This window comes from Stegostoma tigrinum, chromosome 6, assembly GCF_030684315.1.
Source record: "Stegostoma tigrinum isolate sSteTig4 chromosome 6, sSteTig4.hap1, whole genome shotgun sequence".
In the NCBI taxonomy this organism is placed as follows: Eukaryota; Metazoa; Chordata; class Chondrichthyes; order Orectolobiformes; family Stegostomatidae; genus Stegostoma; species Stegostoma tigrinum.
Window position 1 is genome coordinate 114,523,511 of NC_081359.1, and position 27,973 is coordinate 114,551,483.

The 27,973-nt window shown below is 47.9% G+C and overlaps 1 protein-coding gene across 2 annotated transcripts in view; it reads right to left on the bottom strand.

The window, feature by feature from the left end:
- The window catches only part of LOC125453604 (protocadherin-16-like), a 344,257-nt gene that overhangs the window by 99,669 nt on the left and 216,615 nt on the right, over window positions 1–27,973 (bottom strand). For both annotated transcript variants that reach the window (XM_059646911.1, XM_059646910.1), the window contains 7 exons: window positions 24,398–24,585; window positions 18,096–18,192; window positions 14,542–14,699; window positions 12,674–13,517; window positions 6,614–6,853; window positions 3,809–3,934; window positions 2,925–3,134 (listed from right to left, as the gene is read on the bottom strand). In XM_059646911.1, coding sequence (XP_059502894.1) covers window positions 2,925–3,134; window positions 3,809–3,934; window positions 6,614–6,853; window positions 12,674–13,517; window positions 14,542–14,699; window positions 18,096–18,192; window positions 24,398–24,585 — 1,863 coding nt within the window. The remainder of the gene's footprint in view (window positions 1–2,924; window positions 3,135–3,808; window positions 3,935–6,613; window positions 6,854–12,673; window positions 13,518–14,541; window positions 14,700–18,095; window positions 18,193–24,397; window positions 24,586–27,973) is intronic.

Consider the following 27,973-nt stretch of genomic DNA (forward strand, 5'->3'; position numbering starts at 1 on the left):
CAAAACTCTGGTGCGGCCGCACTTGGAGTATTGCGTACAGTTCTGGTCGCCGCATTATAAGAAGGATGTGGAAGCTTTGGAAAGGGTGCAGAGGAGATTTACTAGGATGTTGCCTGGTATGGAGGGAAGGTCTTACGAGGAAAGGCTGAGGGACTTGAGGCTGTTTTCATTAGAGAGAAGAAGGTTGAGAGGTGACATAATTGAAACATATAAAATAATCAAGAGGGTTAGATAGGGTGGATAGGGAGAGCCTTTTTCCTAGGATGGTGACGGTGAGCACGAGGGGGCATAGCTTTAAATTGAGGGGTGAAAGATACAGGACAGATGTCAGAGGTAGTTTCTTTACTCAGAGAGTAGTAAGGGAATGGAACGCTTTGCCTGCAACAGTAGTAGATTCACTAGCTTTAGGTACATTTAAGTCGTCATTGGATAATCATATGAACCTACATGGAATAGTGTAGGTTAGATGGGCTTGAGATCGGTATGACAGGTTGGCACAACATCGAGGGCCGAAGGTCCTGTACTGTGCTGTTATGTTCTATGTTCCATTTGCCTTTATCAGTCAAGGCGTAGATTATAAGAGCAGGGAGGTCATGTTGGAGCTGTACAGCACTTTGGTTAGGCCACAGCTGATGCACTGTGTGCAGCCTTGGTCTCCTCCCTATGGGAAGAATGTGATAGCACTGGAGGGGATTGCAGGGGATATTAACCAGGATGTTGCCTGGGATGGAGCAGTTTAGCGATGAAGAGAGGCTGTCAAGCTTGGGTTGTTTTCTTTGAAAGAGATGGTTGAGGTGTGACCAGAGAGAGGTGTATAAGATTATGAGGGACATGGACAGTGTGGACAGGAAGCAGCTGCTCCCCATAGTTGAAGAGTAGAGCAAAGGGATACACTGTTAAGGTAAAAGGCAAGAGGTGATTTGAGGAAAAACTTTTTCACCCGGACGATGGTGAGGGTCTGGCGGGAAAACTCACGATCTTTAAAAGTACTTGGATGAGCAACTGAAATGTCATAACATTCAAGGCTATGGACCCAGTGCGTAAAAGTGGAATTAGTGTAGAGTTAGAGCAGTTTTTGTCACTGCAGACATGATGGGATGAACGGCCTCTTTTTTGCTGTGTGACATTACAAGGAGCAGGTCCTGATGAGAGTACAGATACTGGAGGAGCTCGTAATTCACCCCCTTTGGTAAATTCATTCATGATCTGTGGGTGTCACTGGCTGGGCCCAGCATTTCTTGCCCTGTCCCTAGTTGCCCTTGAAAAGGTGGTGGTCTGCTGCCTTCTTGAACTGTTGCATTCCTCCTGCTGTGGGTTGACCCACAATGTCCTCAGGGAGGGAATTCCAGGAATTATGTCTCTGGTCTGGTTCAGTTTCTTTAATGTGGTCAGTAACTGGGCGTCACTGAGCAGGTTATTGCTGAGCAGGTGCTGCTTGATATCACTGTTACTGACACCTTCCATCTCTTTACTGATGATCGAGAGGAGGCTGATGGGACAGTAATTGGTCAGGTTGGATTTGTCCTGAGTTTTTTCTACAGGATATACCTGGGCAATATTCCACATTTTCAGGTAGATACCCATGTTGTAACTGTACTGGAAGAACTTGGCTAGAGGAACAGCAAGTTCTAGAACGCGACTCTTCAGTACTATTGCCAGAATGTTGTCAGGGCCCATCGCCTTCACAGTACCCAGTACCTCCAACCGTTTCTCTATATCATGTACACTGAAATGAATTGGCTGAAGACTGGTATCTGTGAAGCTGGGGACCACTGGAAGAGGCTGCGATTCATCATCCACTTCTCATCGTGGCTGAAGATTGCTGTGAATGCTTCAGCCTTGTCTTTTTCACTGATGTGCTGGGCCCTTCCATTGAGGATGGGGATATTTGTGCACCTTTATCCAACGGTGAGTTGCTTAATTGTCCATCACTAATCACGACTGGACGTGGCACGACTGCAGAGCTTAGATCTGTGCCAGTGGTTGTGGAGTCACTTAGCTCCGTGTGTCACTTGCTGCTATTACTGATTGGCGTGCAGATACTCCTGTTTGGTGGCTTCACCAGGTTGATACTGCAACTTCAGGTAAGCCTGGTGCTGCTCCTGGCACGATCTCCTACACTCTCCAATGAACCAGGGTTGATCCCCTGGCTTGATGGTAATGGTTGAGTGGGGGATATGCTGGGCCATGAGGTTACAGATTGTGCTGGAGTACAATCCTGCTGCTGTTGATGGCCCACATGGCCTCATGGATGCCCAATCTTGAGTTGCTAGATCTGTTCAAAGTTTCTCTCATTTTGTACGGTGATAGTGCCACTGAGCACGATGGAAGTTATTGTCAATGTGAAAGCGGGACTTCATCTCCACAAGGACTGTGTGACGGTCACTCTTACAGGTACTGTCATGGACAGATGCTTCTTTAGCAGTTCCCTACATACAGAATTTGACGTTTGGGATTGAAAAATTGCACATCACTCTGCTTTATAAGAAGGGTGAAAGAAGAAAATCAAGAATCAGTGAGGCAGTGGCAGTGAGATCGGGGCTGGTGATGTAGTGGTGGTGGTGAGATTGAGGCTGGTGAGGCAACCCAGAGTGGAATTCTGTCTGGCAATGGTGAGACTTGGAAAGCCCAGAGTGGGACTGCGGACATGGAAAATTGGAATTTGTGAAATTGTCTTATGTTTTCTTATCTTATTCTAAGTTAATGTGAACGGTGCCATGTATGTACGGTGATGGTACACACTTTTCACTGTATTTTTACATTGAATACACATGACAATAAATGATTCAAATCAATTCACAGCTGATGGTCTTGAATGGCCTGTTCCTTCTCCTGTGTCCTTTTGGTTTCTGATGTTATGACACGCACTGTAAGCACACCCAGCCTTCATATTGTTCCCACCTCAAACACTCTTTCTATCTTACCAATGATCTCATATCGCACACGTCCATTTTCACCCAAATCCTCATCTGTTGCCTTCACTGTGAAGAGTGGGACTGGCTCCTGGTTTTCTGGAACTTGCAACTCATACATGTCCTTCTCAAACCTGGGCCTGTTGTCATTCTCATCTTTGATCTTGATGGACACTGTCACTGTAGCAACATTGGGAGGGCTCCCGCTATCTTTAGCATAAACTACAAGAAACAGCCTATTAGTGAACAGAAGCAACTAGGTAGAGAATGAGAGATAAAGGAGGTGAGAGAGACTAAGAGAGAAATAGACAGAGAGAGTGTGAAGTTGTGTGGGACAATGATAGGTACAGTGTTGAAAAGGGGAGACAAGGAAGGGGACAGTGTGAGACGATGAGACAGAGGCAGCAAACGTTCACCAGATTGCTCCCTGAGATGAGAGGCTTGTTTTATGAAGAGAGATGGAGGCAACTGTGAGTTTAGATAAATGACAGGCAATTTCAGTGAAACTTTGTAAATTCCAAAAGGACTTGACAAGGAGATTGTTCCCCCAAGTTGGGAGTCTCAAATACAGGGCACAGTCTCAAGATGAGAGAGAGTGCAAGAGGAGAGAGAGAACAGGACAGAGTGTGAGAGGAGACAGAGGAGGTAGAGACAGAGGGAAGGGGAGAGAGAGGGAGACAGGGAGAGAGAAGAGAGAATGAAAACAGGAGACAGAATGAGAAGAGAGAAAAGAAGAGAGAGAGAATGAGAGGGAAGGGAAAAAATCAAGAGAGAGGAGAAGAAAGAGAGGAAGGAGAGAAACAGAGAGGAAGGGGGAGAGAGACAGAGATAGATAGGGAGGGGAGAAGAGAGAGGAAGTGCTTTGGAGCTATCTTGTTGAGTTATTGGTCACTTACCTGTGAGTTGGTAGTGTTCCTGTTGCTCTCTGTCTAAGGCTCGAATGGTTGTTACGATACCAGTCACTGGGTCAATAGAGAAGCTGTCATCCACCAGCCCTCCATATCTCAGGACACCATTCAAACCTACAGCAAAAAAACACACACACACACACACAACTCAGACTGACAACAGAAACAATGGACAAGATTTACACAGATAAACACGGACCTGAGTCCCCATCACCAAACCTTCAATCTGTCACCCTCCCTGTCACCCTCCCTGTCACCCATTCTGTCACCCTCCCTGTCACCCTCCCGGTCCCCAATGAGCACTCTTTGATTCCTCTGACATCCATCATAGCGAAGTGCTTTGTGGGATTTGTAATTGCACACATCAACTCCCTCCTCCCAGATGGCCTTGATTCACCACAATTCACCTACCCTGTAATAGGTTCATGACAGATGTCATCTCCCAGATCCTACACTTATCCCTGGAACATCTGGATAACAAGGAAACCTACGTCAGACTCCTATTTGTTGACTTTAGTTCCAGTGTCAACACCATAATTCCAAATAAACTTTCCAAACTCTGAGACCTAGGATTCTGTTCCCCTCTATGCAACTGGATCCTCAGCTTCCTGACCCGTGGACCATAATCACTGAGGATAGGCCATAACACCTCCTCCATGATACTCCTCAACACCAGTGCCCCACAAGGGTGCAAACCCTGACTATACTCATTACACATTCACAACTGCGTAGCCAAATTCAGCTCTCGCTCCATTAATAAATTTGCTGATGACACCACTGTCCTGGTTTGAATCTCAATCAATGACAACGCAGTGTACAGGAAAGAGATTGACAGCTCAGTGGCCTGGTGGAAAGACAATCTCTCCATTAATGTCAGTAAAATGAAGGAGCTGGCCATCAAATTCAGGAAGCAGAGTGCGGTACATACCCCTGTCTGTATCAGTGGTGCTGAGCTGGAGATGATACAGTGCTCAAGCTCCTAGGAGTAAACATGCCAACAATTTGTCCTGGTCTGTCCACATCAACACTACGATCAAGAAAGCTCACCAACACCTCTGCTTCCTCAGAAGGCTAAGGAAATTCAATATGTCTGCAAAGACTCTTACTGAGTTTCATAGAAGCAGCACAGAAAGCATCCTATCTGAATGCATCGCGGCTTGGTATGGCAACTGTTCTGCCCAAGACCACGAGAAATTACAGAGAGTTGTGAACACTGCCCAGTCCATCAGACAAACCAGTTTTCCTTCTATCGACTCCGTCTACAATTCCCGCTCCCTCGGGAAAGCAGCCAACGCAATCAAAGACCCCTCCCACACCGGTTATGTACTTTTTTCCACCCTCTTCCATTAGGCAGAAGATACAAAGGTTTGAAAGCACGTGCCAACAGATTCAGGAGCACCTCTTCCCCACTGTTATCACACTGCTGAATAGACCTCTAATATTAGAGTTGATGTTTCCCTGCATCTTCTCTGTAGGTTGTAACTCTATAGTGTGCATTCTGTCCTATTCCCCTGATGACCTTCTGTAAGGACAATTTGACTGGTTAGCACAGAAAACAATATTTTTCACTGTGCCTTGGTACATGTGACAGTAATAAATCAAACCAAATCACCCACTCTGTCACCCTCTCCGCCACCTTCTCCTCACCCTCTCCATCACCCACTCTGTCACCCTTTCCTCACCCACTCCATCACCCACTCTGTCACCCTCTCCATCACCCACTCTGTCACCCTCTCCTCACCCTCTCCATCACCCACTCTGTCACCCTCTCCGCCACCTTCTCCTCACCCTCTCCATCACCCACTCTGTCACCCTCTCCTCACCCTCTCCATCACCCACTCTGTCACCCTCTCCGCCACCTTCTCCTCACCCTCTCCATCACCCACTCTGAAACCCTCTCCGCCACCTTCTCCTCACCCTCTCCATCACCCACTCTGTCACCCTCTCCTCACCCTCTCCATCACCCACTCTGTCACTCTCTCCGCCACCTTCTCCTCACCCTCTCCATCACCCACTCTGAAACCCTCTCCGCCACCTTCTCCTCACCCTTTCCATCACCCACTCTGTCACCCTCTCCTCAGCCTCTCCATCACCCACTCTGTCACCCACTCTGTCACCCTCTCCTCACCCTCTCCATCACCCACTCTGTCACCCTCTCCTCAGCCTCTCCATCACCCACTCTGTCACTCTCTCCACCACCTTCTCCTTACCCTCTCCATCACCCACTCTGTCACCCTCTCCTCACCCTCTCCATCACCCACTCTGTCACCCTCTCCTCAGCCTCTCCATCACCCACTCTGTCACTCTCTCTGCCACCTTCTCCTCACCCTCTCCATCACCCACTCTGTCACCCTCTCCTCAGCCTCTCCATCACCCACTCTGTCACCCTCTCCTCACCCTCTCCATCACCCACTCTGTCACCCTCTCCTCACCCTCTCCATCACCCACTCTGTCACCCACTCTATCACCCTCTCCTCACCCTCTCCATCACCCACTCTGTCACCCTCTCCTCAGCCTCTCCATCACCCACTCTGTCACCCTCTCCACCACCTTCTCCTCACCCTCTCCATCACCCACTCTGTCACCCTCTCCTCACCCTCTCCACCACCCTCTCCGTCACCCTCTCCTCACCTTCTCCGTTGCCTTCTCCACCACCCACTCTGTCACTCTGTCATCACCCTCTCTGTCACCTACTCTCTCACCCTTTCTGTCACCCTCTCCATCACCTTTGATCCTCTGACCCTTGCTCATGCCCAGCCTGACTGCTGACCTGTCCAATGAGTGGTTAGTTACCTTGGTCCCTGTCAGTGGCATGTATCTGAATGACCCGAGTGCCAGCCACTTGATTCTCCAGGACACTGGCTTCATAAAGTTTCTTATCAAACGTTGGCACCTCATCATTGACGTCAATCAGCTGAATGTGCAGCAGCTGGGTGGCTGAGCGCCGGAATGTTCCGTGGTCTGAGGCCTCAATCGTCAGGTTAATCCAACTTTGCTCTTCACAATCCAGCTCTTTCACAATGGACAAGGCCCCTGAAATTAGACAGATGGGGACAGTGTTAGTGATCAGTCCCATTGCTCCCAGGGACACAGCAGGTCAGGGGTCAGGGGACAGTGGAACATAGGATTTGATGTCTGGGATATTGATGAATGGGGGAAAATGGGGGAATGTCAGCGTGACTGGGAGTTACTGGGAGTAATTGTGGGGGGATCTTCCCATCCTGTGAAATGTGTGAATGTTTTCCATATCCAGGGTAATTACTTATTCAGATCCTGCAACGTTTGCTGCACTTTGAGCCCCAGTTTCAGAATCTACCCACTGCACATGGACTACAGCAGTTCAGGAAGGCGGGCTTACTACCACCTTTTTGAGTTAACTAGGGACGGGTAAAAAATGCTGGCCTAGCCAGCGATGGGGGAGGAGGAGGGGGAGGGGTTGGGGGTCTATGCCGTACGGGGGTGGGGATGTATGCTGTACGGGGGAGGGGGTCTATGCCGTACGGGGTTGGGGGTCTATGCTGTCTGGGGGTAGGGGTGTATGCCGTACGGGGGTGGGGGTCTATGCTGTACGGGGGTAGGGGTCTATGCTGTACGGGGGGGGGTGGGGGTCTTTGCTGTACGGGGGTGGGGGTCTATGCTGTACGGGGGTGGGGGTGTATGCCGTACGGGGGTGGGGGTCTACGCTGTACGGGGGTGGGGGTGTATGCCGTACGGGGGTGGGGGTCTATGCTGTATGGGGGTGGGGGTCTATGCCGTACGGGGGGGGGGGGGTGTATGCTGTACGGCGGTGGGGGTCCACGCAGTACGGGGGGGGTGGGAGTCTATGCTGTACAGGGGTGGGGGTCTATGCCGTTTGGGGGTGGGGGTCTATGCTGTTTGGGAGTGGGGGTCCATGCCGTGCGGGGGTGTATGCCATTCGGGGGGTGGGGGTCTCTGCTGTACGGGGGTGGGGGTCTATGTTGTTCGGGGTTGGGGGTGTATGCCGTACGGGGGTGGGGGCTATGCTGTACGGGGGTGGGGGACTATGCCGTTCGGGGGTGGGGAGTCTATGCCATACAGGGTGGCGGTCTATGCTGTACGGGGGTGGGGGTCTATGCCATACGGGGGTGGGGGTCTAGGCCGTTCGGGGGTGGGGGGTCTATGCTGTACGGGGGTGGGGGTCTATGTCGTTCGGGGGTGGGGGTCTATGCCATACGGGGGGTGGGGGTCTGTGCTGTACGGGGGTGGGCGTCTATGCTGTGTGGGGGTGGGGGCGTATGCCGTACGGGGGTGGGGGTCTATGCCGTACGGGGGTGTTTGTCTATGCTGTTTGGGGGTGGGGGCGTATGCCGTACGGGGGTGGGGGTCTATGCCGTGCAGGGGTGGGGGCGTATGCCGTACAGGGGTGGGGGTCTATGCCATGTGGGGGTGGGGGCGTATGCCGTATGGGGGTGGGGGTCTATGCCGTGCGAGGGTGGGGGCGTATACCGTACGGGGGTGGGGGTCTGTGCCGTGCGGGGGTGGGGGCGTATGCCGTACAGGGGTGGGGGTCTATGCCGTGCGGGGGTGGGGGCGTATGCCGTACGGGGGTGGGGGTCTATGCCATGCGGGGGTGGGGGCGTATGCCGTACGGGGGTGGGGGTCTGTGCCGTACGGGGGTGTGGGTCTATGCCATGTGGGGGTGGGGGTGTATGCCGTACGGGGGTGGGGGTCTGTGCCGTACGGGGGTGGGGGTCTATGCCATGTGGGGGTGGGGGTGTATGCCGTACGGGGGTGGGGGTCTGTGCCATGTGGGGGTGGGGGTGTATGCCGTACGGGGGTGGGGGTCTGTGCCGTACGGGGGTGGGGGTCTATGCCATGTGGGGGTGGGGGTGTATGCCGTACGGGGGTGGGGGTCTGTGCCGTACGGGGGTGGGGGTCTATTCTGTGCCGGGGTGGGGGCCTATGCCGTACAGGGGTGGGGGCCTATGCCGTACGGGGGTGGGGGTCTATGCCGTTCGGGGGTGGGGGCCTATGCCGTACGGGGGTGGGGGTCTATGCAGTCAGAAAACACACAGCTTTTGGTGCAGCCACAGAATCAAGGACAGTGTGTTGCCTCCTGGTGCAAGGATCCCGGAAGTCACCGAGCAGCAGCACAGAATCCTGAAGGGAAGGGTAATGAGGTGGAGGTTGTGGTGCATATTGGTATCAATGATAAAGGCAGAAAGGTGGGTATGGTCCTGCAGTCAGAAGTTGGGGAGCTCGGTTGAAAGTTAGCAGGTCGGACCTCAAATGCAGTAATCTCTAGATCACTCCTAGTGCCCTGTAAAGGAAGTGCACAAATAATAGGGTAATGCAGAAGAATGTGTGGCTGGAAAGAGGGTGCAGAAAGAAGGGTTTTCAGTTCATGTGGGGCTGGCACTAACTGAAGGGAAGATGGTACCTGTATAAGCCAGATGGGCTACACTTGAACAGAGCTGGGATTGAGGTCCTTTCAGAACAGGTGTTTGTGCTGCTGGAGAGGGTTGAAACTAACTCAGTGAAAGTGCTGGAGTATGGAAAGCAAGAGGAAGGGAGTAATATTAGGTGCTCAAAATCGGGGGCAGATATGACTAGACTGCAGAGCAGCGAGTTAGCCCTCTCAGCAGGATGGCATTGATGAGTGAGGGAGGAGGCACCACCTGGCCTGGCAGTTGTGAATGAGATGTATCAAGTGGATCAGAAGCAGAGAAGGAAGTCAGATTCGAGAAAAGCAGAAAAAGTAGAAAAGTAGAACACAAAAATATAAGACAGACAAAGCATCAGCAAGTGTCAAACAGGATCAAAATGAAGAGTAAGCAGTAACGTTCAAGAGATAATGGGAACTGCAGATGCTGGAGATTCCATGATAATAAAATGTGAGGCTGGATGAACACAGCAGGCCAAGCAGCATCTCAGGAGCACAAAAGCTGACGTTTCGGGCCTAGACCCTTCATCAGAGAGGGGGATGGGGGGAGGGAACTGGAATAAATAGGGAGAGAGGGGGAGGCGGACCGAAGATGGAGAGTAAAGAAGATAGGTGGAGAGGGTGTAGGTGGGGAGGTAGGGAGGGGATAGGTCAGTCCAGGGAAGACGGACAGGTCAAGGAGGTGGGATGAGGTTAGTAGGTAGCTGGGGGTGCGGCTTGGGGTGGGAGGAAGGGATGGGTGAGAGGAAGAACCGGTTAGGGAGGCAGAGACAGGTTGGACTGGTTTTGGGATGCAGTGGGTGGGGGGGAAGAGCTGGGCTGGTGCATCCCTAAACCAGCCCAGTTCATCCCCTCCCCCCACTGCACTACACAACCAGCCCAGCTCTTCCCCCCCACCCACTGCATCCCAAAACCAGTCCAACCTGTCTCTGCCTCCCTAACCGGTTCTTCCTCTCACCCATCCCTTCCTCCCACCCCAAGCCGCACCCCCAGCTACCTACTAACCTCATCCCACCTCCTTGACCTGTCCGTCTTCCCTGGACTGACCTATCCCCTCCCTACCTCCCCACCTACACCCTCTCCACCTATCTTCTTTACTCTCCATCTTCGGTCCGCCTCCCCCTCTCTCCCTATTTATTCCAGTTCCCTCCCCCCATCCCCCTCTCTGATGAAGGGTCTAGGCCCGAAACGTCAGCTTTTGTGCTCCTGAGATGCTGCTTGGCCTGCTGTGTTCATCCAGCCTCACATTTTAGTAACGTTCAAGAGGCTGGATTAAAGGGACTCTCAGGATGCACATCACATTGATAGGCAATCTGATGACTGGGGTGAACAAATTAAGGTAAATGGATATGAGCAAATTGTCAGAGATGTGTCTGAGATTGGCAACTGTATACCAGAAACTTTCTACATTTAGGAAACAGAAACAAACAGGAAAAGGAAGTGAGGCAACGCTCCTCACGTGAATGACATCAGGACATAATTGAGAGACTCATGCCTGGCCACCAGGCCCATGGTGGAGCACTGAACAAGAAAGACTGCGAAGTTGAATACTTTCTCTCGGCCTCTTCATTTTTTTTCCTTTATATTCTTTGTCGTGGTTTATTTTGCTGTGGTTTAAGATAGCACAGGAGAATGATGACACTCTACAGCACTTGTGACTGTAGTTTTACAAAAATAAATCAAATCCAATCCAATCAAATCAAGTTCTGAGGAAGGATCACTGGACTCGAAAGATTAAATCTGATTTTTTCTTCACAGACATTGCCAGACCTGCTGAGCTTTTCCAGCAACTTTTTTTTGTCCTATCGAATCAAAACTTTCCCACCTTATCCACTTGTGTTTCTAGTTTCAGGGAGCTATGGACTTGCACACAGGACTTCTATGTTTGTCAATGCTCCTAAGGGGCCTGCCATTTACTCTATATTTTCCTTTTGGATTTGTTTTTCTAAAATGCACCTCTCATATTTGTCTGGATTAAGCTCCATCTGCTATTTCTCCTCCCATCTTTCCAGTTGATTGATATCCTGCTACGCCCTTTGATATCCTTCCTCACTATCCACAGCTCAACCAATTTTTGTATCATCTCCAAACTTACTAATCAGACCACTTACATTTTCATCAAAATAATTTATATCTATTACAAACAACAGAAGTCCCACGACTGTTGCCTGTGGGACATCACTGGTTACAGGCTTGAGCTGTTCACAATATATATTAATGATTTGGATGGGGGTGTATCATTTCCAAGTTTGCAGATGATACCAGGTTGGGTGGGAAGGTGAACTGTGATAACGATGCAGAGATCCTTCAAAATGACCTCAGCAGGTTAGTTGAGTGGGTAAATCAATGGCAGATGTAGTATAATTTGGATAAATATGAGGTTATTCATTGTGGAAGCAAAAACAAGGAGGCAGATTAGTACCTGAATGGGTGTAAATTGGGAGAAGGGGAGTGTGCAGTGGGACCTGGGTGTCCTTGTGCACCAGTTGCTGAGGGTAAGCATTCAGGTGCAGTAATTGGTGAAGAAGGTAAATGGTATGTTGGCCTTCATTGTGAGAGGTTTTGAGTACAGGGGCAGGGATGTCCTGCTGCAGTTATACAGGGTCTTGGTGAGACCACACCTGGAATATTGTGTGCAGTTTTGGCCTCCTTTTCTGAGGAAGGATGCTCTTGCTCCTGAGGGTGTGTGATGAAGGTTTACCAGGCTGATTCCAGGAATAGCGGGACTGATATGAAGAGAGATTGACCAGGTTAGGGCTGTTTTTTGCTAGAGTTCAGATGAACGAGGGGGGATCTTATAGAGAATTATAAAATTCTAACAGGACTGTACAGGGTAGATGCAGGGGGATGGTCCTGATGGTGGTTATATATAGAACCAGGGGTCACAGTATGAGGATTTGGGGTAGACCATTTAGGATGGAGATGAGGAGACATTTGTACACCCAAAGAGTGATGACCCTGTGGAATTCATTACCACAGGAAGTAGTTGATGCCAAAACATTGAACGTATTCAACAGGCAGCTAGAGAGTGCACTTGGGGTGAACGGAATCAAAGGTTACGGGGAGAAAGCAGGATTACACTATCGAGTTCAATGATCAGCCATGATCGTGATGAATGAGGGAGCAGGCTCAAAGGGCCGAATGGTCTCTCTATGTCTCTATGTTACTGTCTGAGAGTGTGGGGGAGGTAGTTTCACTCCAGACTTTCAAATTAAATGAGATAGTTATTTTAAGAAGGAATGTGGAGGGTCACAGGGAGAAGGCAGGGGAATGGTATAAGATGAAATGCTCAGCCAGGCAGTTGGACATGATGGATGAATTGCATTTTCCTGTGACAATTCTGCAAATGATAGCGATAGCGGGAGTCAGGTAGAGGTCTCTGAGGGATTAGTGGAAGGGCATCAGGCATCATTGGTGATCTTTCCAAAAGGTGGTCCCCAACTGCTTACCTGTTGTTGGATTGAGTCGTAGCTTGTTAGCTCCCAATCCAGATTTGATCCGGTAACTGAGTCGGCTGTTCTCTCCCAGGTCAGCATCCTGGGCGACGATGTAAGAGATGATATTGCCAATGGGCTGATCCTCCATGACCTGGAGAACTGATGGTGACAGGAACTGGGGCTCATTGTCATTCTCGTCAGTCACAAAGACACGAACTGTTACAGCTGAGGACTTGCGTTGGGTGCTCTCCACTGTTTGGTCCATGGCTTGTACCACCAGCAAGAAGAATGGAGTGGTCTCCCGGTCAATAGCTGCTGCTGCTGTCAGTATTCCGGTCCTGGGATCAATGTGGAGCACGTTCCCAGGGGGAGTTTGTTGGAGGAGAGTGTACAGGACCTGGCTGTTGGGACCACTTCCATCTTTATCGACTGCCTGGAAAGTGTAGATGGAGGTACCGACTACTGCATTCTCATTGACGACCAGAGTGATGGGGTCCTCAGCAAACTGTGGTGCGTATTCATTACGATCCTCAATATTAATGTCGACAATGGTGAGAGTGCTGTGGGGGAGAGCTGTACTCAGGTCTTCAATTGCAATCTCCAGTTGGTAATGTGAGCCCAATTCGTAATCCAGCTCCTGGGCCAAGTAAATGTCACCTGCGAATCTGTCCACAACAAATCTCCCATCCACATCTGTTCCACCCACTAGGGTGTACGTCACCTGCCCATTGGCATGCCTTGAAGCATCCTGGGAGGCCACTGAACCAATGACAGAGCCTGGGGCCATCCCTTCAATGGAACTGAAGGTGAGAGAGTTGCTACCAGACTGAGGTAGGTTGTTGGCAGAGCTCAGTACCTAAAGGGTGAAACACATCATAGTTAGATGACTACTGGATAAATATCTGACAGGACAAAGTGCTCATGGAATGAAGTGAAATCCTGGGAAAGGAACCTGTTCCTCTTCTGCAGGAACATAAATCACAGAGAGTAGTAAGGGAATGGAACGCTTTGCCTGCAATGGTAGTAGATTCGCCAACTTTAGGTACATTTAAGTTGTCATTGGACAAGCATATGGGCGTACATGGAATAGTGTAGGTTAGATGGGCTTTAGATCGGTATGACAGGTCGGCAAAACATCGAGGGTCGAAGGGCATGTACTGTGCTGTAATGTTCTATGTTAAACATTACCCCTTCCCTAATCCCTGCCTATGGACCTCAAGCTCAGTGCCCCACACCCTTCCCCTGACCCCTGAGGTAAATAAGAGGTTATTCACATTGGGAGCAAAATCAGGAAGGCAGATTACTACCTGAATGGCTGTAAATTGGAAGAGGGGGAGTGTGTAGTGGGACCTGGGTGTCCTTGTGCACCAGTTGCTGAGGGTAAGCATTCAGGTGCAGTAATTGGTGAAGAAGGTAAATGGTATGTTGGCCTTCATTGTGTGAGGTTTTGAGTATAGGGGCAGGGATGTGTTGTTGCAATTGTATTATCACTGGAATCTGGACTATTAATCCAGAGATCCAGGTGATGTTCTAGGGAGCTGGATTGAATTCTGCCACAGCAGATGGTGGAATTTAAATTCAATAAGAATCTGGAATTAAAAGTCTCATGGTGACCATTAATTCAATGCCAATTGTCAAGAATGTGCACAGCAATGTGGCTGAATCATAGCTGTCCTCTGGGCAATTAGAGATGGTTAATAAATGCTGGTCTGGCCAGCATTGCCCACATCCTGTGAATGAATGAAAAAAAAGCTTGCCCTGTTTGTGGAATGACCCATGGGTTCCTACCTAACATCTAGTTCATGCATCAACAGCGAACGTTCCAGATGCTGAAACACCTCACAATTCAATTTCCCTCCAACTGGGGAAAATGTATTCACCTGGACACGGACAGCGAGGGATGTGGTCTGAGACAGCTGTCCACGGTCAGTGGCCAGAACTGTCAACTCATACTCATGCCTCTCGAGCCTGTACAGTGCTGTGGCTGTCCGGAGTTCACCAGAGGTTGGGTGAAGAGAGAAAAGCTGGGCCCATGGTCCTAGAAAGGGACAGAGAGGGAGACATGAGAACATGACATAGGAGTGAGATTGATGGCATTGAATCATAAGCTTGCTTTCCATAACAAACAGAAAGAAGATCCCATCCCCCTATCTGGTAACAAAGAAACAGAAAAGGTCACTTAGACCTTGCAGGATGTTATGCCATTTGATTGGATCATGGTTTCTCTGTATCTCGGCATATTTTACCCTCACATTAAAAAACCATAGAAACCAGAGAAGTGAGTCAGAGCATATTCAGCCCATTGTGTCTGTGCTAGCTAAATAAATTAGTTGTCCATTCTCACTCTCCAGCCCAGCTCCATCACAGGCTTCAGCTCCTCAGGGACAGATCCAAGCTCCTTTTAAATGAGTTGAAGGTTTCTCCTCAACCACCAAATTGGGCAGCGAATTCCAGACACCCACCCACCATTCTCTTAGGGAAAAGAAGACTTTCCTCTTGTCCCCTCTAATTCTTCCACCAATCACTGGTGTCCGCTGATAATTTTCCTCTCTGTTACCTCTATCCAAGCCCGTCATTATACTGTACACCTCAATTAGGCCAACCCTGAGATTCCTATAACCCAAGCCTCTCCAACCTTTCTTCATAGCGACAGTTTCAAAGTCCTGCCATCATTCTTGTAAACGTCCTCTGGACTCTGTCCAGACCAATTCAGTTTTTCTTGTGATGTGCTGACCCGAACTGTACACAGAACTCCAGCTGTGGCCTAACCAGCGTCTTATTTAGTTCCAACATTATGCTCCTGCTCTTGTATTCAAACATCTCATGTGCCTTCTTTACCACCTTATGAACCTATCCTTATCGTCATCAGCGCACTGGGGATATGGCTCAGAAGTCTCTTGCTTCCCCTGCTCATCTCAGCACACTCCTGTTTACCATGTATTCCCTTGTCAGGTCTGTCCTTCCCAAATGCATGACATCACAATTTTCTGAACTGAATTCCATTTGCCATTTTTCCACCCTTCAATCAAACCATTGCCATCATCATTCTCTTCATTATTAATGATGCAGTCAGTTTTTGTATAGTCTGCAAATTTCAGACAAATCCCTCTCACACTGAAGTCAAGCAAGGGATCCAGCACTGAGCCGTGCGGAATATTAGTTGAATCAGCTTTCCACTACAAACACATCATCCACCATGAACTTCTGTTCCCTCTCATTGAGCCAGTTTTTAATCCAACTCACATTCCCCTGAATCCTGCCGGCTTTAATCTTCCTGACCAGCCTATCATGTGGGACCTTGTCAAACGCCTGACTAAAGTCCACGCAGACAACATCCACTGCATTACTGTCATCGATGATGGCAGTAACAGACAGGTTAAAAAAATTGGCAGAATGATAGGAAGCAGAGTGTAATGGTCAATGGTCGGGGGTTTGTAATGGAGTTCCCAATGGGTCAGTATTGGAAACTTTGTTTTTTCCTGATACAAGTAGTTCTGCTATAACACGTGTTTTGTTAACGTGAATTGTCTGTAACATGATTGATGAAGAGTGGATGCTGTCTGGATAACGCAAACTTTCTGCTGCATAGGTAAAGTGACTTCCTACAGTGATTTCTCCATAAAGCGTTTTTCTGTGGAAATTTTCCATAGCACGAGGGCACACAAGAATGCAACTAACAGGGGAAAGCTGACATTTCGGGCCTAGACCCTTCATCAGAAAAGGCGGAGGGGGTAGGATTCTGAAATAAATAGGGAGAGAGGGGGAGGCGGACCAAAGATGCAGAGAAAAGAAGATAGGTGGAGAGGAGAGTATAGGTGGGGTGTTGGGATACAACGCATCATCCTCCGACACTTCCGCCATCTACAATCCGACCCCACCACCAAAGACATTTTTCCATCCCCACCCTTGTCTGCTTTCCGGAGAGACCGCTCTCTCCACAACTCCCATATCCGCTCCACGCTCCCCTCCAACCCCACCACACCCGGCACCTTCCCCTGCAACCGCAGGAAGTGCTACACTTGTCCCCACACCTTCTCGCTCACCCCTATCCCAGGCCCCAAGATGACTTTCCACATCAAGATGTTCACCTGCACATCTGCCAATGTGGTATACTGCATCCACTGTACCTGGTGTGGCTTCCTCTACATTGGGGAAACCAAGTGGAGGCTTGGGGACCGCATTGCAGAACACCTTGGCTCGGTTTTCAATAAACAACTGCACCTCCCAGTCGCGAACCATTTTAACTCCCCCTCCCATTCCTTAGATGACATGTCCATCATGGGCCTCGTGCAGTGCCACAATGATGCCACCCGAAGGTTGCAGGAACAGCAGCTCATATTCCGCTTGGGAACCCTGCAGCCCAATGGTATCACTGTGGACTTCACAAGCTTCAAAATCTCACCTTTCCCCACCACATCGCAAAACCAGCCCAGTTCTTTCCCTCCCCCCGCTGCATCCGAAAACCAGCCCAGCTTGTCTCTGCCTCCCTAACCTGTTCTTCCTCTCACCTATCCCCTCCTCCCACCTCAAGCTGCACCTCCATTTCCCACCTACTAACCTCATCCTGCCTCCTTGACCTGTCCGTCCTCCCTGGACTGACCTATCCCCTCCCTACCTCCCCACCTATACTCTCCTCTCCACCTATCTTCTTTTCTCTCCATCTTCAGTCCGCCTCCCCCTCTTTCCCTATTTATTTCAGAACCCTCTCCCCATCCCCCTTTTCTGATGAAGGGTCTCGGCCTGCAACGTCAGCTTTTGTGCTCCTGAGATGCTGCTTGGTCTGTGTTTATCCAGCTCAGATTTTGTTATCTAAACGAGACGGCTGTTTTACCTGCCACCTGTAAGGTGTTTTTTTGATGCACTTATTTCACTTTGTGAGGCTCCCTGTACTGGCAGCTTCAGATGCTGCTCACAGACATACATTTTTTTTTCAAATTTCTAAATGCAGACAAAGGACAAATCTGTTGAAGGAATCTCACGTTTTAGCTTCCTGCCTTCCACTTCACAATTACTCTACCCAACTCCGTAACAGTGCTGTGGGTGGATAGGTGGCAGACGAAGTTCGATGCAGAGAAGTTTGGAACAACATTGAAAGGCAATATAAAATGGGCAGTACAATTCTAAAGGGGGAAGAATCACTGTGTGGGAACTTGTCTACACATTGAAACGATGACCATGCAACCAATCTCACTTTCATTCAGCCCTGAAGGTCGCATGTTACATCATCCTTTCATTCATTTTTTTCTACCTGTCCACCACATTTAAATGATTCTAACCTCGAACCTCTCAAACCCACTGCTCCATGTGCATCTTGAGCTTCCCACAGCTTCTTCATTAGGGTCTCAGTCAAACCTCATCCATTCCTCTGTTAAACTGCATCTGCCACTGATCTGGCGACTTCTGCATTGCTCAGTTTTCATTCAACCAATCTTACCTGCCAAGGAGTAAACAACAGTGCCATTCTCCCCCTCATCTGCATCCTTAGCCTGTAAAGTTGTCACCAGGTTTCCTGATTGATTTGCTTCAATAACCTGTTTGGACATGAAGGGGAGAAAAGGCTGTTGATGATGACCATTCTTCAGGTTTTATCAAGAAAACAAACTTGCTGGACATGAAGTTACAAGAATATCACACTCACATGAGAATGTCAGTCACAACAGTATTACACTCAGTGACTTGTGTAGTGCCACAGTCACATGTTTTTTTCCTATTTTTTCAGTATTTTAATTGCGGACATGTTATGGAGGGGAATAGCTGAGCCCCTCTGATAATTAAACTAAAACACAACACCCAATCTGTTAACAACAGCATTAAAGGTTCCCCTCTAATAATTACCGCTGAAGCACCCAGAGAAGCTCACCTTCCCCTCATAATCTATTAAAAGAGTGGGTAAAACAAAGAAAATCCCTGATCTACTTTTTCAATAACTAGAAACAATTCATTTATTTAGCCCTAATAATGAATAAATTAACAGAATTTCTAACAAACTGAATAATTCCCTGCTAAACTACTAACTACTCCCTAACTGTCTAAATTCTACTGGGATGCTGTTCAAATGATCACAAGTCCCACTTATATAAACCCAATTAATAAGACAGCAATAAATTGTTTGCACAGATCTCCCCTCTCCCTGATTTTCCAAATGCTCTCATCTTATATGCCCATAATGACATAATAGTATTTCTTATATAGGATCAGTGCAATGTTGTCAACACCATCATTTTCAAATTCAATTGGGTTTGAATCGCTAAGTGCTTGGTTTAAATTTATTGGCCAAAATCAAACTTGTTGTCTTGGTAAAAATGCTGCTTGGCTGTTCGATGTAAAATGTTTCAATTCAGCCACTGTCTGTACTTGTAAATTTCCAAGCACAGACACAGCGCAACTCTTAAAGGGGCCTGGCACTCCTTTTTCCCAACTACCATTTTTTTTTAACCAACCGTTCTAACTTCCTGCCTTCCAATTCACGAATATTGTACCCAACTTCATAACAGGCCCAAGTGGCAAAAGAACTGTTTTAAAAACCAAGCATTACTGAAGGATTCCTACAAGTTTTTGAACATAAGTTGCCACTGCTCATTGTAGGCATTGTTTAGCCAGCTGTTGGTTCCAGCGCTGGGAGGTGAAGCTGCAGGTAAACTGGAACCAAAGGTTTGTACAATGGAAATATACCCAGAAACAAACAGCTGATTGGTCTCTGGTCCAGTGATCAGTTATTGAAAACAAAGGCCTTCTGCCTGACAACAGCGATGTGATTGGCTCCCAGCTGGCTGAACAGCTTGCCGATTGGAACAGGTAGTGAGAAACCTTCAGACCATCAGGAACTCTCACTGTTCTCTGCAGTAAAAGCCACAAGCCTGATCGAGCCTTGGTGATTTTGTTTTGAACAGTTGCTGGAAGCTGTAACTTTGATAAAACAGAGACATTTTGATACATGTGTGAACCAGTCATGTTGGGCCTCCTGCAGCATTTGACTGGCAGAAGAATGACCTCAGCAAAGCTTGTGTATGAAGACCAATGAACTGCTTTCCCAATTAACCTCCTCCATCTTGAACACTCAGGTGTTTTTCCTAAAATAAAAACACAAATTGCTGGAAAATCTCAGCAGATTCTGGCAGCCCCTGTGGAGACAAAGCTCAGTTAACACTAACTGACCATTTTGAGGAAGGGTCACTAGACTTAAAACATTAACTCTGCTTTCTCTCCATAGATGCTGCCAGGCCTGTTGAGTTTCTCCAGCAATTTCTAGTTTTGTTTCGAACCTTTAGCAGCAACCGTTTTTCACTTTATTATAGTATGTTTTTCCAAGTATGTGTTAGCATAGAGCGTGTATTTATAGAGTGATTAGAATTGTAACCAGTGATGTGAGGAATAAGAGGATGACTAGGGTAGGAATAGGGCCAGTCAAAGACAGAAGTGGGAAGTTGTGTGTGGAGATCGGAGAGGTGCTAAACGAGTATTTCTCATCTGTTTTCACTCAGGAAAAGGAGAATATTGTAGAGGAGATGACTGAGTTACGGGTTATTAGAATTGAAAGGATTGAGATTAGTAAGGTGGTGGTGTTATCAATTCTAGAAGTTGTGAAGGTAGATAAATCCCCTGGGCCAGATGGGATTTTTCTGAGGATTCTCTGGGAAGCTAGGGAGGAGGTGGCAGAGCCTTTGGCCTTGATCTTTGAGTCCTCATTGTCTACAGGTTTAGTACCAGAGGACTGGAGGATTGCAAATCTTGTGCCTTTGTTCAAGAAGGGCAGTAGAGATGACCCAGGTAATTATAGACCAGTGAGCCTTACATGTGTTGTAGGAAAAGTTTTGGAAAGGATTATAAGAGCTAGGATTTATAATCATCCAACAAGCAACAATTTGATTGGAGATAGTCAGCATGGATTCGTCAAGGGCAGGTCGTGTCTCACAAACCTCATTGAGTTATTTGAGAAGATGACCAAGCATGTGAATGAGGGAAGGGCGGTTGACGTGGTGTCCATAGACTTCAGTAAAGCCTTTGATAAGGTTCCACATGGTAGGCCAGTGGAGAAAATACAGAGGCACGGGATTGAGGGAGATTTAGCAGTTTGGATTAGAAACTGGCTTTCTGTAAGAAGGCAACAAGTGGTGGTTGATGGAAAATATTCAGCCTGGAGTGCGGTTACTAGTGGTATGCCTCAAGGATCTATTTTGGGACCACTGCTGTTTGTCATTTTTATAAATGACTTGGACGCAGGCATAGGTGGATGGGTTAGTAAGTTTGCAGATGACACTAAAGTCGGTGGAGTGGTGGACAGCGTGGAAGAATGTTGCAGGTTGCAGGGAGACTTGGATAAACTGCAGAATTGGGCTGAAAGGTGGCAAATGGAGTTTAATGCAGATAAAAATGTGAGGTGATTCACTTCGAGAAGAATAATAGGAAGGCAGAATACTGGGTCAATAGAAAGATTCTTGGTAGTGTGGATGTGCAGAGGGATCTTGGTGTCCATGTACATAGATCCCTGAAAGTTGCCACCCAGGTTGATAGTGCTGTTAAAAATGTTTCCGGTGTGTTAGGTTTTATTGGTAGAGGGATTGAGTTCCGGAGCTGTGATGTCATGCTTCAACTGTACAAAACACTAGTGTGGCCTCACTTGGAATATTGAGTGCAGTTCTGGTCGCCCCATTACAGGAAGGATGTGGAAGCACTGGAAAAAATGCAGAGGAGATTTACCAGGATGTTGCCTGGTGTGGAGCGCAGGCCCTATGAAGAATGGCTGAGGGACTTGGGCCTGTTCTCATTGGAGAGAAGAAGGCTAAGAGGGGATTTAATAGAGACATACAAGATGGTCAGAGGATTAGATAGGGTGGACAGTGAGAGTCTTTTTCCGAGGATGATGTCAGCTTGTACAAGGGGCATAGCTACAAATTGAGGGGTGATAGATTTAAGACAGATGTCAGAGGCATGTTCTTTATTCAGAGAGTGGTAAGGGCGTGGAGCCCCCTGCCTGCCAATGTAGTTAACTCAGCCACATTAGGGGCATTTAAACAGTCCTTGGATAAGCATATGGATGATGATGGGATAGTGTAGAGGGATGGGCTTAGATTAGTTCACAGGTCAGCGCAACATCGAGTGCCGAAGGGCCTGTTCTGCGCTGTATTGTTCTACGTTCTATGACAATGGTTCTGTTTACCTCATGGAGTCACAGAGTCACACAGCACGGAACCAGACCCTTCTGCCCAACATATCCGTGTTAACCAGATACCTTAAACTGAACAAGTCCCATTTGAAGCATTTGGCCTATGTCCCTCTAAACCCTTCCTATTTATCTACCCTCCAGATGCCTTTTAAATGTTGTAATTGTACTAGTCCCCAACACTTCCTCTGGCAGCTCATTATATCCCTGAAAAGTTTATTTATTACTATTAAATAGTAATTCTGGTCCATGCTCTCTGTCATACTTGGTCAGAAAATGTGGTAAATTTGGAAATACTTGTGCATTTTTTAAAACTAATGACTTTTGTAATACTCCAGGAATAGTGGGACTTGATTTCCCAGCGTTACCCTGGAGAGGGGGAATGCATAACACATATTTAGCAAACTGATGGAAGGTGTCACTAACAGTGCTCTCAAGCTGCATCTGCTCAGCAATAATCTGCTCAGTGATGCTCAGTTTGGGTTCTACCAGGGCCACTCAGCTCCTGATCTCATTGCAGCCTCAGTTCAAACATTGACAAAAGAGCTGAATTCCAGAGATGAGGTGAGAATGATAGCCCTTTGCTGTCAAGGTGTAGCATCAGGCAGCACGGTGTCTCAGTGGTTAGCAGCCTCACATCGGCAGGGACCCAGGTTCGATCCTACCCTCGGGCGACTGTCTGTGTGGAGTTTATACACTCTCCCTGTGTCTGCGTGGGTTTTCTCCGGGTGCTCCGGTTTCCTCCCACAGTCCAAAGATGTGTAGGCTAGATAGATTGGCCATGCTAAATTGCACATAGTGTTCAGGAATGTGCTGGCTGGGTAGATTAGGGTTAGGGTTAATATTAGTCTCATCAGTGCCACTTGACATTCAACAGTGTTACCATCATTGAAACCACCCACTATCAATGTCCTGGGGGTTACCATTGACCAGAAACTCAACTGGGCTCACCAAATAAATACAGTGGCTATAAGAGCAGGTCGGAAGCTGGGAATACCACAGCAAGTAACTCGCCTCCTGACTCCTCAAAGCCTGTCCACCATTAAGTTAGGAGTGTGATGGAACACTCCCCACTTGCCTGGATGGGTGCAGCCCCAACAACACTCAAGAAGCTCAACACCACCCAGGACAAAGCAGCCGCTTGACTGGCACCACATCCACAAACATCCCACTCCCTCCACCACCGATGCTCAGTAGCAGCAGTGTGTAATATCTACAGGATGCACTGCAGAAATTCACCAAAGATTCTCACGCAGCACCTTCCAAACCCACAACCACTTCCATCTGGAAGGACAAGGGCATCAGATACATAGGAACAACACCCCCTGCAAGATCCCCTTTGAGCCTAACATTATTCTGACTTGGAAATATATCACCGTTCTTTCAGTGTCACCTCATCCAAATCCTGGAATTCCCTCCCCAGGATATCGTCAGTCAACCCACAGCACATGGACTGCAGTGGTTCAAGAAGGCAGCTCACTCCCACCTTCTCAAGGGCAACTAGGGACGGGGCAAGAAATGCTGACCAGCTAATGACACCCACATCCCACAAGAGATTAAAATAACAGCAGGAAGAATCCTTTCTCCTTTATGGAGGCATCGATGACCAAGGAGATAGATCTAATTCAAGGGGTAGGAGGTTTACAAGAGGTGGAAGGAAATATCTTTTTACTCAGAGGGTAGGAGGAATCTGTGGCACACTGTCTTTGAGGGTGGGAGAGGCAGAAACCCTCACAACATCGAAGACGTATTTAGTTGTATATTTGTGATGCCGAGGCAGGCAGGGCTGCGGGCCAACTGTTGGGAAATAGGATTAGTATTGTTCGGTGCATGTTTTTGACTGCCCCAGCCTTGATGAGACAAAAGATTTTTTTCTATGCCATCAACCTATATGACTCCCTGGCTCCAAATCAAATTTAATTTAACATAATTAGCTGGTGAAGTGAGACATTTAAATAATTGCTCACAAAAGGAAGCAAATAAGATTCTACATTACCGATTGGATGTTGTTTATCTCCAATATCCTTTGTTTAAAGTTCACATGAGTGAATATCCATCATCCGGATTGGTTGGTTTAAGTGCACTGTTTGTAGATTTAAAACCTACAGAAGGATTCTTGGTGGCTTACTGTTGTTTACTGAGCCCCAGCTGTCCAAACTCACTGGACAAATAGGATTGTGAGCTTGTGTGTGTTGGAATCTGTTTGTTTACTTTCCTTGACTTTTGCCAAGAACCAGGGAGATGAGAAAGTGTGGACACAAACTTTTCACAGTCAAAGTTTGCTGATCTGTGCATTTGGGCTGCGCTGACTATGTCACTGTGAACGGGGCACTCACCATATCTGATAAGCAGTTCCCTCATCTCCCACACCAAGAGGACTCCTTCCTCTCCTACATTCCCAAACTGGGAAATTCCATACCCCTGAACCCTGGTACTGTGGATCTTCACACTGCTGAGCCCCAAACTGCGGAGCTCCTCAGCCTCAGTGCTGTGATATGATAGTGTTACAAAGATTAAAGAGAGTGAGCTGGGGTTCGGCAGCGTGTGCCCACATTCAATGAAGCTTGTGTACACACCTGAACAACTAGCTCCTTTCCCATTGGCACATTGGTGAAGGTGGGTGCATTATCGTTCTCGTCTAAAACCATTATGTAGACCGATCCGGTAACGCTGCGATGAGGGGTCCCACCATCTTGAACCAGCACAGTTACCTGGTGACTGGCCTGAATCTCTCGATCAAAAGTTATCCTTGAGCTTATCTCACCTGGAAACAGAATAAGAAAGCATTCAAATGAAATGACAGAATCAGCAGTGAAGGTTAGATGGTGCTCTGATTGCCTTTAATCAGATCCTCAACTGATCAATTCCTGACCATTCATACACTCCAAGGTTCCAGATCGAGTGCCCAGACTGGGATGGGGCAAAAGAACGCCACTGGCACCAGACTTCAGTACTCTCTCTGAAATAAGTTAGTGAAGCTGAGCACAAAAATGCAATGGAGCTCAATAAAAAGGAGCAAAAGCAGTCAAAGGAAGTGAATGGGTTTGGTGCATTTTGTGAGAGTCAATGTGTGTGGGACAGTACCCCAGTGAGAGTCAGTGTGTGTGTGGGACTGTACCCCAGTGAGAGTCAGTGTGTGTGTGGGACTGTACCCCAGTGAGACTCAGTGTGTGTGGGACTGTACCCCAGTGAGACTCAGTGTGTGTGAGAGTGTACCCCAGTGAGACTCAGTGTATGTGAGAGTGTACCTGGTGAGGGAACAAAGAACAAAGTACATAGAAAATTACGGCACAGGAACAGGCCCTTCGGCCCTACAAGCCTGCGCTGATCGAGATCCTCTATCTAACCTGTCATCTATTTTCTAACGGTCTGTGTCCATTTGCTCCCTGCCCATCCATGTACCCGTCCAAATATATCTTAAAAGACACTAACGTGTGTCTACCACCTCTGCTGGCAATGTGTTCCAGGCACCCACCACCCTCTGTGTATAGAACTTTCCACGTATATCTCCCTTAAACTTTCCTCCTCTCACTTTGAACTCATGACCCCGAGTAATTGAGTCCCCCACTCTGGGAAAAAGCTTCTTGCTATCCACCCTGTCTATACTCCTCATGATTTTGTAGACCTCAATCAGGTCCCCCCTCAATCTCCGTCTTTCTAATGTAAATAATCCTAATATACACAACCTCTCTTCATAGCTAGCACCCTCCATACCAGGCAACATCCTGGTGAACCTCCCCTGCACCCTCTCCAAAGCATCCACATCCTTTTGGTAATGTGGTGACCAGAACTGTACACAGTACTCCAAATGTGGCTGAACCAAAGTCCGATACAACTGCAACATGGCCTGCCAACTCTTGTACTCAATACCCCATCCAATGAAGGAAAGCATGCCATATGCCTTCTTGACCACCCTATGGGCCTGCGTTGACACCTTCAGGGAACAATGGACCTGAACACCCATATATCTCTGTACATCAATTTTCCTCAGGATTTTTCCATTTACTGTACAGTTCTCTATAATGTGTGGGACTGCACCCCAGTGAGAGTCAGTGCTTGTATGGGACTGCTTCCCGGTGACTTTCAGTGTGGCATCATCCCCAACTCTTCCTCTGCAACATTGCTGGTGGTATTGTGGCTGCTTCATGCTCCCAAGAGGAGCTCGAACAGTTCATCCACTTCACTAATACTTTTAACCCGGTCCTCAAATTCACCTGGACCATCTCTGAAGCCTCCCTTCCCTTCCTGGACCTCTCAGTCTCCATCTCTGGCATCTGACTTAGCACTGACATCCATTTCAAACCCACTGATTTCCACAGTTACATTGACCAGAGCTCCTCTCACTCACCATCTTACAAAAATGTGATACCATTCTCCCTGTTCTCCGTCTCTCCTGCATCTGCTCCTGGGATGAAGCATTCCAATACTGAACATCCCAAATGTCCTCCTACTTCAAGGACACTAATTTCCCTCTCTCCTGTCATTCTTTATGCCCTCAACTGCATCCCCTATGTTCCTGCACTCTGCCTTCAAACCCTGTCACCCCAACAACAATAACAATACAGTCACCCTTGTCCTCACATACCATCCCACCAACTTCTGAATACAACACATCATCCTACACTATTTTCACCTACTACAATCCCTACTACATCCTGTGTACACACAAATGCCAGGCAATGACCGTGTCCAGTAAGAGACAATCTACCCAATCCCACTTGACATTCAGTTATGTTACCATCACTGAATTTCCCCCAACCAACTTCCTGGGTGTTACCATTGACCAGAAACTCACCTGGACTCACCACATGAACACAGTGGCTACAAGAGCAGGTCAGAAGCTGGGAATACTGCAGCGAGTAACTCACCTCCTGACTCCCCAAAGCCTGTCCATCATCCACACAGCATAGGTCAGGAGTGTCAGAGATAGTAAACACTGCAGATGCTGGAGTCAGAGAGAACTCAGTGTGGAGCTGGAGGAGAGGACCGCGATGGAATCCACTTGCCTGGATGGCTGCAACTTCAACAACATTCACTAATGCCCTTTAAGGTTGGAAACTGCCATCCTTACCTGTTCTGGCCTACATGTGACTCCAGACCCACAGCAATGTGGTTGACTCTGAACTGCCCTCTGGGCAATTAGGGATGGGCAATAAATGTTGCCTGGTCAGCGACGCCTTCATCCCATTAATGAATTTTAAAAAAAACCCTTCTCTGGCAGTTCATTCCACACGAACCCCACCCTTTGTGAAAAAGTTGCTTGTCAGTTGCTTTAAATTTTTCTCCACTCATCTTAAAAATATACCCCCTCATTTCCCCAACATGAGGGAAAAGACCTATATTATTTACCTTAATTATGCCTCTTGTGATTTGAGAAACATCTATAAGGTCACCCCTCAACCTCCTATGCTCCAATTTTTCTTATTTGCTTGTGGGAGGTGAGCATCATTGGCTGGGGCAGCATTCATTGCCCATCCATGGTTGCCATTGAACTGAACGGCTTGCTCAGCCATTTCAGAGGGCATATGAGAGTCAACCACATTGCTGTGGGTTTAGAGTCACACGTAGGCCAGTCCAGGCAGATTTCCTTCCCTAAAGAACATGAGTGAACTAAATGGGTTTTCCCAACAATGGTTTCATGATCAGCGGTAGATTCTTAATTCCAGATTATCGTTGAACTCAAAGTCCACCATCTGTCATGATGGTGCTTGAATCAATATCCCCAGAGCAGTAGCTGAGTTTCTGGATTAATAGTGCATTGACAGTAACAGCAGGCCATTGCTTCCTCATTAGTTGAATTGCAATTCCCTGAGCTGCCTTGGTGATGTTTGAACCGCTGTCCCCAGAGCATTAGCCTCGAGATGCCGAACCCAGGGACAGTGTCACTGTGCCACTCTCTGCATCTTATTGGAAGATGTCACAATCTGAGCAACTCAAATAGAGTTGGTGCTGACCGCGTGTTTCTCCTCGGGGTGTGAGCTCATGAATTTCCACATGAAGACCTCTCTTTGAAGCTGCTGAGGAATTTATTCACTCAGTGCTTTCTGCGGTTTTGGAATCCTTTTCCTGAGAGAGCAGTGGGCAGGAGCTTTCAATACATTCAAATCTGAGTTTACTAGATAACAAAATGTGAGGCTGGATGAACACAGCAG